At 43.6% G+C, this 13358-nt stretch overlaps 1 protein-coding gene across 5 annotated transcripts in view; it reads left to right on the forward strand.

The window, feature by feature from the left end:
• kif13a (kinesin family member 13A) overlaps positions 1-13358 on the forward strand; it is a 298393-nt gene that overhangs the window by 180674 nt on the left and 104361 nt on the right. For all 5 annotated transcript variants that reach the window (XR_013888690.1, XM_080204107.1, XM_080204085.1 and 2 more), the window contains exons 8-9: positions 12109-12243; positions 12377-12489. Coding sequence is in view for 4 of the 5 variants with exons in the window: in XM_080204107.1 (XP_080060233.1) it covers positions 12109-12243; positions 12377-12489 (248 nt within the window). In the remaining variant the exon portion in view is untranslated. The remainder of the gene's footprint in view (positions 1-12108; positions 12244-12376; positions 12490-13358) is intronic.

Consider the following 13358-nt stretch of genomic DNA (forward strand, 5'->3'; position numbering starts at 1 on the left):
ATTGCACCTGGAAAACTGTGAACTGTTTTGATCCCCTTACCTAAGGAAAGATATACTAGCATTGAATACTGACGGATCTTGACAGGGTAGATGCTGAGAGGTTGTTTTCCCTTCTGGGAGAGTCTAAGACCAGAGGTGATAATCTGAGTGAAGTGCTGTTCATGAGTTATTGTTGTGTATTATGTATATAGTGCACACTGCTGCCATTGTGTGTTGGTGGTGGAGGGAGTGGATGTTTAAAGCGGTGGATGGGATTTCAATCAAGTTTACTGCTTTGTCTTGGATGGTGTCAAGCTTTTTGATTATTGCTGGAGCTGTACTCATCCAGGCAAGTGGGGAATATTCCATCACATTCCTGACTTGTTTGTTGAGGACATGCTTAGGGAGTCAGAAAGTAAGTTATTTGCCTCAATTCCCAGTCTCTGACCTGCTCTTGTAGTCAATTTGTATTTGCATAGCTGGTCCAGTTCAGTTTATAATCAATGGTTACCCACAAGATGTTGTTAGTGGGGGATTCAGTAAAAGTAACGTCATTGAATGAAAAAGTAGGTGGTTAGATTCTGTTATGTTGGAGATGGCCATTGCCCAGAACGTATGTGTTTCCAATGTTACATGTCACGTATTAGCACAAGTCTGAATGTTGTCCTGGTCTTGCTGAATATTGGCATGGACTGCTTGTATATCTGAGGACTTGCAAATGGTATTGAACATTGTGAAATCAACGATAATTTCTGACTTCGTGATGGAAGAAAGGTCATTGGTGAAACAGCTGAAGATGGTTAGTCCTGGAACATTACTCTGTGGAGCTTCTGCAGCATTATCCTGGGACTGAAATGACTGATCTCCAATAACCACAACCATTTCCCTTTGTGTCAGGTATAATTCCAACCAGTGGAGATCTTCCCTGTTGATTCCAGTTGACTTCAATTTTGCCAAGGCTTCTTGATGCCGCTTTTGGTCAAATGTGGTCTTGATGTCAAAGGCAGGCGGTCTCGCCTCACTCCTTGAGTTCAGCACTTTTGTCCGTGTTTGGACCAAGGTTGTAAAGAGCTGAGTTGGTCTGGCCAAAACCAAACTGAGCAGGTTATAGCTCTAAGTGCTGCTTGTTTGCACTATCAACAACACCTTCCATCACATTGCTGATGATCAAGAGGAAGCTGATGGGACAGTTATTGACCCATTTGGATTTGGATTGGATTTTCCTGCTTTTCGTGGACCAGATGTACCTGGGCACTTACCTACATTGTTGGGTACATGCCAGTGTTTTAACCTGAAGGAGGAGAATGATGTAGGTAGACATAGTGCTTTACGGAGTGAATTCCAGGTCTTAAGACTTAGCTGCTGAAGACATGGCTTCTAAAGTGAAGTAATTAGGGGAAATCCAAACAACCAGAAAACAACTAGGCTATTTGTTAAAAAGATTATCTCTTATTAGTGCTTTTTCCTGTCACTGGGCACTAATAATCTTTTCTATTTTTATGGTGGTGTATTTACAATGCTTTGAGTAGATTTTAACCAGAATGAATAAAGTAATACTATTATTGAGTACCCACTCTTTTAGGTACAGGAGCTTATGCTCTGAATTTAGTTGGGTCAACTCCATTGAACAAATTCACTTTCTGTTTTAAGGGTAAGAAAATGTCAGATTTTTTTACTAAAGCATGGGTTGAGGGTATGCATGACATTCACAAAGGTGACACTTGTTCAAAGTCTGCAATGAATTGAGAGTTTACAGTAAGTGCACTGAACTTAGGTTCAACCTGTCTGCACCTGAATGTTACCAGTTATGGCAGTAATAGTGCTGTGTTTATCTGAGAAAAGCAGTCTTTCTCCAGTACTGATTCTGTGCACAGATTAGAGATTTTCTACTCTGTAGTTTTCTGTTTGTTTCATAGAATCATAGAATTATACAGTGCAGAATAGACCCTTTGTCCCATCAAGTCTGTACCGACACGTGTGAAAGACCTGATCTGCCACCGACTCCCATGTACCAGCACTTGGCCTATTGCCTTGAAAGTTATAATGTGCCATGTGCTCATCCAGTTACTTTGTGAAGGTTGTGAGGCAACTGGCCTTTACCACCCTTCCAGGCTGCACATTGCAAATCGTCACCACCTTCTGGATACAAAAGGTTTTCTTCACGTCCTCCTTGAACTTGAGTCCCCTTGTGACTAACACTTCAACTAAGGCGAATGGCTGCTCATTATCCACACTGTCCATGCCCCTCATAATCTTGTACAACTCAATCAAGTCACCCCTCAGTCTTCAGAAAGATCTGCCTTTCAGCATTTTTCATGGCATAGGTACATCCCGACATACTTTTGAGTTTGGTCATTGTTGAAGTGTAGGAATTGCAGCAACTAATTTATGCACAATATCCCATAAATATCAAAGTAATTGTGAACAAGTAGCCTGTTTTATGCAACGTTGATTGAAGAATCAATGTTAGCCTGTTACACAAGCTTAAACAAGGGCAGATACAGTTACATCTAAATTGCCATTTTAGATTGAAATGTACCTTGTGACCTTCAAAAAAAGAAGTTATTGAAACTATTGACTAAGTACAATAATATCATGTTAAAGGGAACTTTATTAATTTTGATCTAACAGAAATACTTCAGATGAATCATTGAATCCCTACAGTGCAAAAGGAAGCCATTTGGCCCGTCAAGCCTCAGCCGATAACAATCTCACCTAGTCCAGATCCTCGTAACACCATGTATTTACGCTGCTAATGCCCCTGACACTAAGGGACAATTTAGCATGACCAATCAACCTAACATAGAAACATAGAACAGTACAGGCCCTTCAGCCCTCAATGTTGTGCCGAGCTAAAAGTTCCTAAAGTGTCCAACTCCACTATCACAGCAGGCAGTGTATTCCACACCCCAACCACTCTCTGAGTGAAGAATCTACTCGGGCATCTGTCCTATATCTCCCACCATGGACCTTATAGTTATGCCTCCTAGTAACAGCTACATCTACCCAAGGAAATAGTCTCTGCATGTCCACTCTATCTATTCCCCTCATCATCTTATAAACCTCTATTAAGTCGCCTCTCACTCTCATCTGCTCTAAAGAGAAAAGCCCCAGCTCCCTCAACCTTTCCTCATAAGACCTGCCCTCCAAACCAGGCAGCATCTTGGTAAATCTCCTCTTCACACTCTCCAATGCTTCTAACCTACACATCTTTGGAGTGTGGGAGGAAACTGGAGCACCCAGAGGAAACCCACACTGACACAGGAAGAACATGCACACTCCACACAGACCTGAGCCCAGAATCGAATCTGTGTCCTGACACCGTGAGGCAGCAGTGCTAACCATTGTACCACCGTGCTGCCCCAAAAGTTCCTTTATGGCCCTATAAGAGTTGCCCAGTCAGATTAGTTTGTTTTGTTGTTACAACATTACAAGTATCTGTAATTATATCAGAATCCAAGTGTACAAATACAAAATTTTAAAGTTTGTTTATTAGTCACAAGTAAGGCTTACATTAACAGTGCAATAAAGTTATTGTGAAATTCCCCTAGTCGCCACAGTCTGACGCTTGTTTGGGTCAATGGACCTAACCAGCGTGTCTTTCAGAATGTGGGAAGAAACTGGAGCACCCGGAGGAAACTCACGCAAACACAGGGTGAATGTGCAAACTCCACGCAGACAGTGACCCAAGCTGAGAATTGAACCCGGGTCCTGCTGTGAAACAGCGGTGCTGACCATTGTACTACTGCGCCATCCAAATGTTTCAGATCTGGCTGTCCAAAAACCAGAGTTGCCGATAACCAGACATTTTAAAAGTATTACATGCATCAATTTTAATTGGGTAAAAAAAAACTTAACCTGATCCATTTGGCTCTGTGCTTTATTGGTGATCTGTGGCAACAGACTGTTTATCCCCCTTGTAAAGCTTGTAAAAGGTCTGTTCCCTCACTCCAACCCCCTCCCAACCTGACTTGAACCTGGCTCGAATTACTCGATCCAAATCTGGTAGCATCTAAAATTGGGTACACCCTTGGTTCCGAAGTTGCAGGCCTAGAGGCACTATCCCTGTATTACCTAAAAATGGAGATTGTGATGGGTTTAGTGCCAAGTATTCTATTATTTCAAGTATAGTTACAGTGCAAATTGTAGGAGTTGTATATTTTTCCAACTGCACTTCGACTTTGAAATTCACTTACTCGTGTTCAGATCCCTCCGTGGCCTTGTCTCTGCAATCTCCTACAAACCTCTTGGAATCTCAGAGCTTCTTACTACGTTACAGAAAGTTTGTAAATCTCCTGATCCAGATGGAATGCATTCTAGGTTGCTGAAAGAAGCAAAGACAGAAGTAGCAAAGACAGTGTTCACAATCTTTCAATTCTTTTCGTTGGATGTTGGATCAGTACCAGAGGACTGCTATATAGAAGTTTATTTATTAGTTTCATAAGTAGGATTACATTCACACTGCTATGAAGTTACTATGAAAATCCCCTAGTCCCCACATTCTGGCGCTGGTTGGGGTACACTGAGGAAGAATTTAGCACGGCCAATGCACCTAACCAGCATGTCTTTCAAACTGTGGGAGAAAACCAGAGCACTCAGACAAAACTCATTCAGACACAGGAAGAATGTGCAGACTCCGCACAGACAGTGACCCAAGCCTGGAATCACCTGGCACTGAGAAGCAGCAATGCCAACCACTGTGCTGAGGAATAAATTGGGAAACTGCAGACGAGCCAGCCTAACTTCAATGGTGGAGAAGTTGGTAAAAATCAGGATGAAGTAAACTTGAATTTGGAATGGCATCAATAAATGAAGGAATGCATTGAAGTCAAATAGATCTGGCTGACTTGATTTGAATTTTTGATTAGATAATAGAGAAGGTTGATCAATGTAGTGTAGCAGATGTATGTATGGACTTTCAGAGGGCATTTGACAAAGTGTCACACAAGCACTGTGTTAAGAAGATTGATGTGTATGAACTTCAGGGGAAGATGGAGAATGGAAATGGATTTGGCTCAGTGTTGGGGAGCAGACTGTGGCAGTGGATGTGTCAGATAGGGAAGTGATTTGCTCTGATCTATTGCTCTGTTTAATTTTTATAAACTGAGGTGTAGGGACCAGATTATAAAGCTTGCAGATAATATAAACTTGACGGTGATGGAGGTGCTTGTAGAATTCAGGATGAGATAGATTTGTGGCAAAGATATTGATTTTCTAGCTAATTTATGCCCCTCATTATTTTATAGACCTCTATGAGATCACCCCTCAGCCTTCAATGCTCCAGAGAAAAAGGTCCCAGTCTGTCAAGCCTCTCCTTATAATTCAAACCATCAAGCCCTGACAGCGTCCTAGTAAACCTCTTCTGCACGTTTTCTAGTTTAATAATATAATTTCTATAATAGGGTGACCAGAACTATACACAGTATTCCAAGTGTGGCCTGAGCAATGTCTTGTACAACTTCAATAAGACATCCCAACTCCTGTATTGAATGTTCTGACCAATGAAACCAAGCATGATGAAAGCCTTTTTCACCACTGTGTCCACTTGTGACTCCACTTTCAAGGAGCTATGAACCTGTACCCCTAGATCTCTTTGTTCTGTAACTCCCCCCAGTGCCCTACCATTAACTGAGTAAGTCCTGCCCTGGTTCAATCTACCAAATGCATCACCTTGTATTTATCTAAATTAAACTTCATCTGCCATTCATCAGCCCACTGGCCCAATTGATCAATATCCTGTTGCAATCCGAGATAAGCTTCTGCACTGTCCACTATGCCACTAATCCTGGTATCATAGAACAAAGAGCAACCCAGCACGGGAAACAGGCCCTTCGGCCCAATGAGCCCGCGCCGCCATTTCAACAAAGCATTTTCCTACACCTACCCCGCCCCATGTGTATGTGAATGGTACCCCTAATGTAGCCAGATTCAGGGGAGAATAGTGTAGGGTCAATTTGGTACACCAATCAGCCTAAGAGCACATCTTTGGAGTGTGGGAGGAAACCGGAGCATCCGGAGGAAACCCAAGCAACCACAGGGAGAATGCGCAAACTCCCACAGACACAGGCCCAAATCCATGTATCTGCACAGCTAGCAGTGATAGTCACTGAGCTGTTGTGGTGCCCGTCTGCTGGTCCAGGATTAAGCACACACAGCGACACGAAGTACTAGGCCACTCTCGAAACCTTCAAGAGCAGCCCACGCACGACCCACTGTGTGCATGCCCCTCGTTTGACAACATGGTGGACCGACACCTGTGGATTAAAAGAGACAAAAACATTAACATGTAATACTATATTTCCAGTGTCGTCCTGAGGCTCTGACCCTTTTTAATACCGTCTACTATAACCCTCCATCCCTGTTTCGCTCATGTGTCTATCTAAGTAAACCTTAAACAAGTCCAACGTGCCTGCCTCCACCACCTTACTTGGTAGCGCGTTCCATACCCCCACGACCCTCTGCGTGAAAAACCTTCCTCTAGTATCCAAATTATACTTCTCCCCTCTCACCCTTAGATCGTGACCTCTCGTAATAGTTGTCCCCAGTCTAGGGAAAAGCCTACCACTGTTGACTCTATCTATTCCCTTCATTATGTTATACACCTCTATCAGATCCCCCCTTAATCTCTGTCTTTCTAAGGAGAAGAGCCCCAGTTTTTCCAATCTTTCCTCATAACTCAGTCCTTCCATGCCAGGCAACATCCTGGTAAACCTCCTCTGCACCCTCTCCAGGGTCTCCACGTCCTTCCGGTAGTAAGGTGACCAGAACTGGACGCAGTACTCCAAATGCGGTCTAACCAATGTTTCGTACAACTGAAGCATTAGACGACAGCTCTTATACTCTATACCCCTTCCTATAAAGGCTAGCATTCCGTAAGCTTTCTTCACAACCTTCTCTACCTGTGTTGACGCCTTCAGAGACTTGTGCACCTGCACTCCCAGGTCCCTCTGTATTTCTATACTCTTAATCGGTCTACCTTTTATCATGTAACTCCTCCCTGCATTATTCCTTCTAAAATGCATCATCTTGCATTTGTCAGGATTAAATTCCATCTGCCATCTATCTGCCCAATATACCAACCTATCTATATCCTGCTGTGTCACCTGACAGTCTTCCTCAGTATCTGCCAATCCTGCCATCTTGGTGTCATCTGCAAACTTGCTGATCACACCACGTACACCCTTTTCCAAGTCGTTTATATACTACAAAGAGGAGAGGTCCCAGTACTGAGCCCTGCGGCACACCACTGGTGACTGACCTCCAGCTAGAAAAGGACCCTTCCACTACTACTCTCTGTCTCCTATTGCCCAGCCAGTTTTCAATCCATCTAGCTACCTGCCCTTATATCCCATGTGCCTTAACCTTTTCTACCAGCCTACCGTGAGGGACTTTGTCAAACGCCTTACTGAAATCCATATAGATGACATCAACGGCTCGCCCATCGTCAACCGTTTTTGTCACCTCCTCAAAAAATTCTACCAGATTCGTAAGGCAAGACCTCCTCTGAACAAAGCCATGTTGCGTATCCCTAATCAGATCGCAACGCTCCAAATGCTCATACATCCTAGCCGTAAGAATTTTTTCCAATAATTTTCCTACCACCGATGTCAAACTCACTGGTCTATAATTACCAGGGTTATCCCTACCGTCCTTTTTAAACAGCGGTACCACATTAGCTACCCTCCAGTCCTCTGGGACCTCACCTGTGTCCAAAGAAGAGACAAAGATTTGTGTCAGAGGCCCCGCAATTTCATCTCTCACCTCCCTAAGCAGCCCTGGGATAAATACCATCAGGCCCCGGAGCTTTATCCGTTTTCATGCTACATAAAAAGCCTAGCACTTCCTCCCTCGTAATGGTTATTTCCTTCCACTGATCTAAAGCTCCCTCCAAGACATTACACGACACCAAACCCCTCTCCTTTGTGAATACCGCCGCAAAGTATTCATTCAGGATCTCCCCCATTCCCTCAGACTTGATGCATAGCTCCCCTCCTTTGTCCCTAAGAGGACCAATTTTCCCTCTAACCACTCTCTTGCTCCTAATATAAGAGTAAAATGCCTTTGGATTTTCCTTAATCCTATCAGCCAAAGCCATTTCATGCCCTCTTTTCGCCCTTCTAACTCCCCTTTTTAGCTCCCTCCTACTCTCTCTATATTCCTCCAGTGCCCTCTCCGTACCCAGTTGTTTCAACCTAACATATGCCTCCCTCTTCTTTCTGACCAAGTCTTCGATACCCCCTGTAATCCACGGCTCTCTAATCCTGCCTTTCCCATCCTTCCTCTTTACCAGCACGTGCCTTTCCTGCAACATTATCAGTTTGCCCTTGAAAGCCTCCCACTTACCAACTGTGGACTTGCCAGCTGACACCCCCTCCCAATCAGTGTCCTTCAGCTCCCTCCTAATCCGGCTATGGCTCGCCTTCCCCCAGTTCAGCACCCTACCCTTCGGACGGCACTCATCCCTTTCCACTTTTATCCTAAAGTAGACAGACTTGTGGTCACTGTTAGCCACATGTTCGCCTACCTCAACCTCAACCACCTGCCCCAGCTCATTACCCAACACTAAATCCAGTATAGCCCCCTCCCTAGTCGGGCTGGTTACATACTGCTCCAAGGACCCTTCCAGCACACATTTTACAAACTCCTCTCCCTCTGTACCCCCAGCTCTAGGCATCTTCCAATCCACTCCAGGAAGATTAAAGTCACCCACTACAACCACCTTATTCTTTCTGCACCTATCTAAAATGCCTCTGCAAATACCTTCCTCCACTGACCTCGGGCTGTTGCGTGGCCTGTAGTATACCCCTAGCATCGTAATCTCTCCCTTTTTATTCCTCAACTCCATCCACAGCGACTCAATCCCTAACTCCTCCATACTGTCCTCCCTCTGCACTGCTGTGATGTGCTCCTTTACTAACAACGCCACCACACCACCTCTCTTCAACCCCCCTCTGTCACACCTAAAACACTTATACCCAGGAACATTCAGCTGCCAATCCTGCCCTTCACGTAACCACGTCTCCGTTACTGCCACCACATCTAACTTCCTCACAAACATCAAGGCCCTAAGCTCATCCATCTTACCCGTCACACTCCTCGCATTGAAACAGATGCAGTCCAACCCACCAGGGCCACTCAGAACCTCCTTCCCCCGATAATTTTCCTTTCACCCAAACCTACCCTATCACCCAACTCACTCCCGACCCCAGTGTCTAATGAGCTATCTGTCGCATCCCCACCCCCCCTCCCTATTAGTTTAAACCCTGCCTAAACGCTCCAGCTAACCTCCCAGCTAAGACATTTGTCCCTCTCCCATTCAAATGTTCCCCATCCCTCCTGTACAGGTGCCCTTCTGTCACAAATACTTCCCAGTGGTCTACAAAAGTAAAGCCCTCTACCTTGCACCAATCCCTCACCATGCATTCAGCTGCATGATCTCATTATTCCTAGCCCTGCTTGTGCTAGGCAGCAGCCCAGAGAATGCCACCCTGGAGGTCCTGCTCTTCAGTTTGGACCCCAACTCCCTAAATTGCCTGCATACATCTGCCCTACTCTGCTTTCCTACGTCCCTCTCCCCTACGTGTATTATTACTTCTGCCTGAGTCCCCTCCCCTTTCAAAATTCCCTCTATCCTCTCCGATATGTCCTGTACCCCTGCTCCAGGGAGGCAGACTACCATCCTGGAGTCACGCTTCTGCCCACAGAACCTCCTGTCAATTCCTTTGACCCTCCCGTCCCCCACCACTATCACATTGCCAGCCCCCTTCCTTCCCTCTGAGTCATTCTGGCCCTCCTGTCTTTCCCTTTGTACCCCTGTCGATGCCTTTTGGGGGGCCACTGAGGTGGTCTTTGGACCAGGACTATTCTTCTTCTTCCTCTTCTTCCTCTTAACAGTTGTCATCTACAAACTTACTAACCATGCCTCCTATTTTCTCATCCGAGTCATTAATAAAAGTAACAAATAAGTGGACCCAGCACCAACCCTTGAGGCACACCGCTGGTCACAGGTCTCCAGTTTGAAAAACAACCCTCTCCAACCACCCTCTGGCTTCTGTCATCCAACCTGTTTTGTATCAGTTTAGCTACCTCACCCTGGATCCTGCGAGATTTAACCTTATACAACAACTCACCCTGCAGTACCTTGTCAAGAGCCTTGCTAAAGTCCATGTAGACAACATCACCTGCACTGCTGTCACCTCCCTTCTTCATTACCCTTTTAAAAAACTCAGTCAAATTTGGGAGGTATGATTTTCCACACTCAAAGCCATGCTGATTGTCCCTGATCAGTCCTTACATCTCTAAATGCCTGTAGATCCTATCTCTCAAAATACCTTCCAAAAACTTACCCACCACAGATGTGAGGCTCACCAGCTGTAGTTCCCAGGTTAATGTGATAAGATTGTGTACTGTAAATATCATGTTTTGGAAAAATGTAAACAAGCAACGAGACCTTGTTATCTGTATGCGCACATACTTAAAAGTAGCAGCATAAGATGAGAAGCTGTTTAAAAAAGCACAAGAGCTTATGAATAGAGCAATAGAATATAAAAGCAAAGAAATTATGCTGGAAGTTTATGAAACATTGTCTCAGCTGGAATGTTATGGACAGGTCAGGGCACCACACCACCAAAGATGCAAAAGCCTTAGAAAGGGTACCAGTGACATTACCAATGCTGAAGGAGTTATAAGGGAATGTTGGGCTTGTTCTCCTTGGAAACGAGAAGGTTAAGAAGTGATCTCATACATAATCTCAAGACGATGAGAGGTATTGAAAAAGGCTGTTTGTCTGGTGAATGCATTAACATGATGTGGAGATGCCGGCATTGGACTGGGGTAAACACAGTTTGAAGTGTCTCAACACCAGGTTAAAGTCCAACAGGTTTATTTGGTGGTAAACGCTACTACCTTTTGGAACGCTGTTCCTTCATCAGGTGAATGGGGAGTTCTGATCACAAACAGATCATATAAAGACACATACAGTTTACAGAATACTGATTAGAATGCGAGTCTTTACAGATAATCAGCTAATCAAGCCTTAAAGGTGCAGATAATGTGATTGGAGATAGCATTAAGCACAGGTTAAAGAGATGTGTATTGTCTCCAGACAGGACAGCAAATGAGATGTTGCAAGAATGGGATAATAACCAGAGGTTATTGTTTTAAAATCATTGACAAACGATCTAAAGGTACGAAGAGGCAAAATAATTTTCACTGACTTTCAGAATCTGGAACCCTCCACCTGAAAAAGCAGTGGAAGCAGATTGCATAAATAATTTTAAACAGGAGTTGGATAGGCTTGGGGCTGAGAAACTTAACTTGGTTACAGAGATTGAGAGACCAAACACAACCTATCTTTCAAAAAAACAGCATAGACACGATGGGCCAAATGGCCTCATTCTGTGCTGTAAGTTTCTAGAATTCCTCCAATTCTGATCTCTTGTGCATCCCTGATTTCTTCGCTTCATCATTGATAAGCCATACATTCAGCCATCTAGGCATTAAACTCTGGATTTCTCTACCTCTCAATTCTCCTTCAAATCACTCCTTAGAACTATCTCTTTGACCAACATTTTGGTCTTTAGTTGGCTTACGTCAAATCTTGTCTGCCAATGTTCTGTGAAGCATCTTGGAAAGTTTTATTGCATCTAATGTAGTGCCTTAAATGTTATTGTTATTGTTCAGTGAATTCCAGTGCCAGAGGGAGAGACATAACATAGTTTCACTGTGAGGGAAACAAAAATTCCACGAAACCACTTAAAAGTTATTCCAGAATTAGAACGCTAATATGCAGACAAAAATGTGTAAAGGAGGATGTACTCCTTCCCTCCATTGCTGTAAACTACTAATTTATGATTAACTTAGTCTAATGATTTTGGACAAATTGATCCTGTTTAATTTTCACTCCCACACTTTTATTTTGAGTATTGTAACATGCATTAACTTCTTTTTGGGTCTTTGTTTCTGTGCCACTCTCTCCATCCATTTCTTGCGGGGGGCGGTGGTGAGAAAAAATTGGTTTGAAAGTTGGAGTGATCCTTAATGCTTTGAACTAAAATTTGCCAAAAGGCCATGTTCAAACTGCAGATGATGATGTGCTTTTTATTTAATTGTTTTAATGGTATATTGCAGGATATCGAATCCTTAATGTCGGAAGGAAACAAATCGCGAACAGTTGCTGCCACCAACATGAATGAAGAAAGCAGCCGCTCTCATGCTGTGTTCAGCATTACTTTAACTCAGACACTTTATGATCTCCAAAGTGGTGTAAGTCTGTATCTCGCTTCCTGTAACACAAAGAATCATGTCGTCTGGTGTGATTGCTAGGATGCTGCAAAATTATTTCATGTTTGCACTTGCTGCACATTTAATGCATCTTTTTCTTACTTGTTACTTTTAGACCTCTGGAGAGAAAGTAAGTAAGCTGAGCCTTGTGGATCTGGCTGGGAGTGAGAGAGTTTCTAAGACAGGAGCTGCAGGAGAACGGTTGAAGGAGGGCAGTAACATTAACAAGTGAGAGATTAAAGAAACCGTGTAACTCAAGTAGAGATAAACGAGCAATTTTCCAATCAAAAAATTAAATGACTTTGTCAATAATCAAAAAATTATACAACTTTATCAGAGGTGAAGGTAATGCTTGCCAAGTTTGACTCCATTTGTCTGGATTGGTTACTGTGTCAACAGGTTATAGAATCATAGAACCACTACAGTGCAGAAGGAAGCCATTCAGCCCATCAAGTCTGCATTGACTCTCTGACGGAGTTTCTTACTTAGGTCCCCATCCTGCCGTTTCCCTTTAACCTCACACATTTACCCAACTAATCTCCTTAACCCGTACATCTTTGGACATGAAGGGGCAATTTAGCGTGGCCAATCCATCTAACCTGCACATCTTTGAACTGCGGGAGGAAACCAGAGCACCCAGAGGAAATCCATGCAAACACGGAGAATGTGCAAACTCCACACAGTCACCCAAGACCATTGAACCCAAGTCCCTGGCACAGTGAGGCAGCAGTGCTGACCACTGTGCCACTGTGCAGAATTTGAGTGCATAATCTAAACTGGTAAATTATGAGTGCAGTACGAATGGAGTCCTTCTTTATCAGTGATGTTATCAGTGATGCCTCCTTTTGGATGTGATTTCAAATTGAGGCATTGCCAGTTCTACAAGTGGACATAATTAATCCCATGACACTTTTGAAGAACAGGAAATTCATATTTTGTCCAATGTTTTCTCCCTCAACCAACATTAGAAAAATAGGCTGAGGACCATTAGTCATTTGATGTTTATGTAGACCATTGTCATGCACAAATTGACTGTCATATTTTCCCACACAAAAAAAAATTGCTGTAAACCATTTTCTTTCATTTTTTAGCATTGC

The sequence above is a fragment of the Carcharhinus amblyrhynchos genome, chromosome 2 (assembly GCF_965287045.1).
Source record: "Carcharhinus amblyrhynchos chromosome 2, sCarAmb.v2.hapA, whole genome shotgun sequence".
Taxonomy (NCBI): Eukaryota; Metazoa; Chordata; class Chondrichthyes; order Carcharhiniformes; family Carcharhinidae; genus Carcharhinus; species Carcharhinus amblyrhynchos.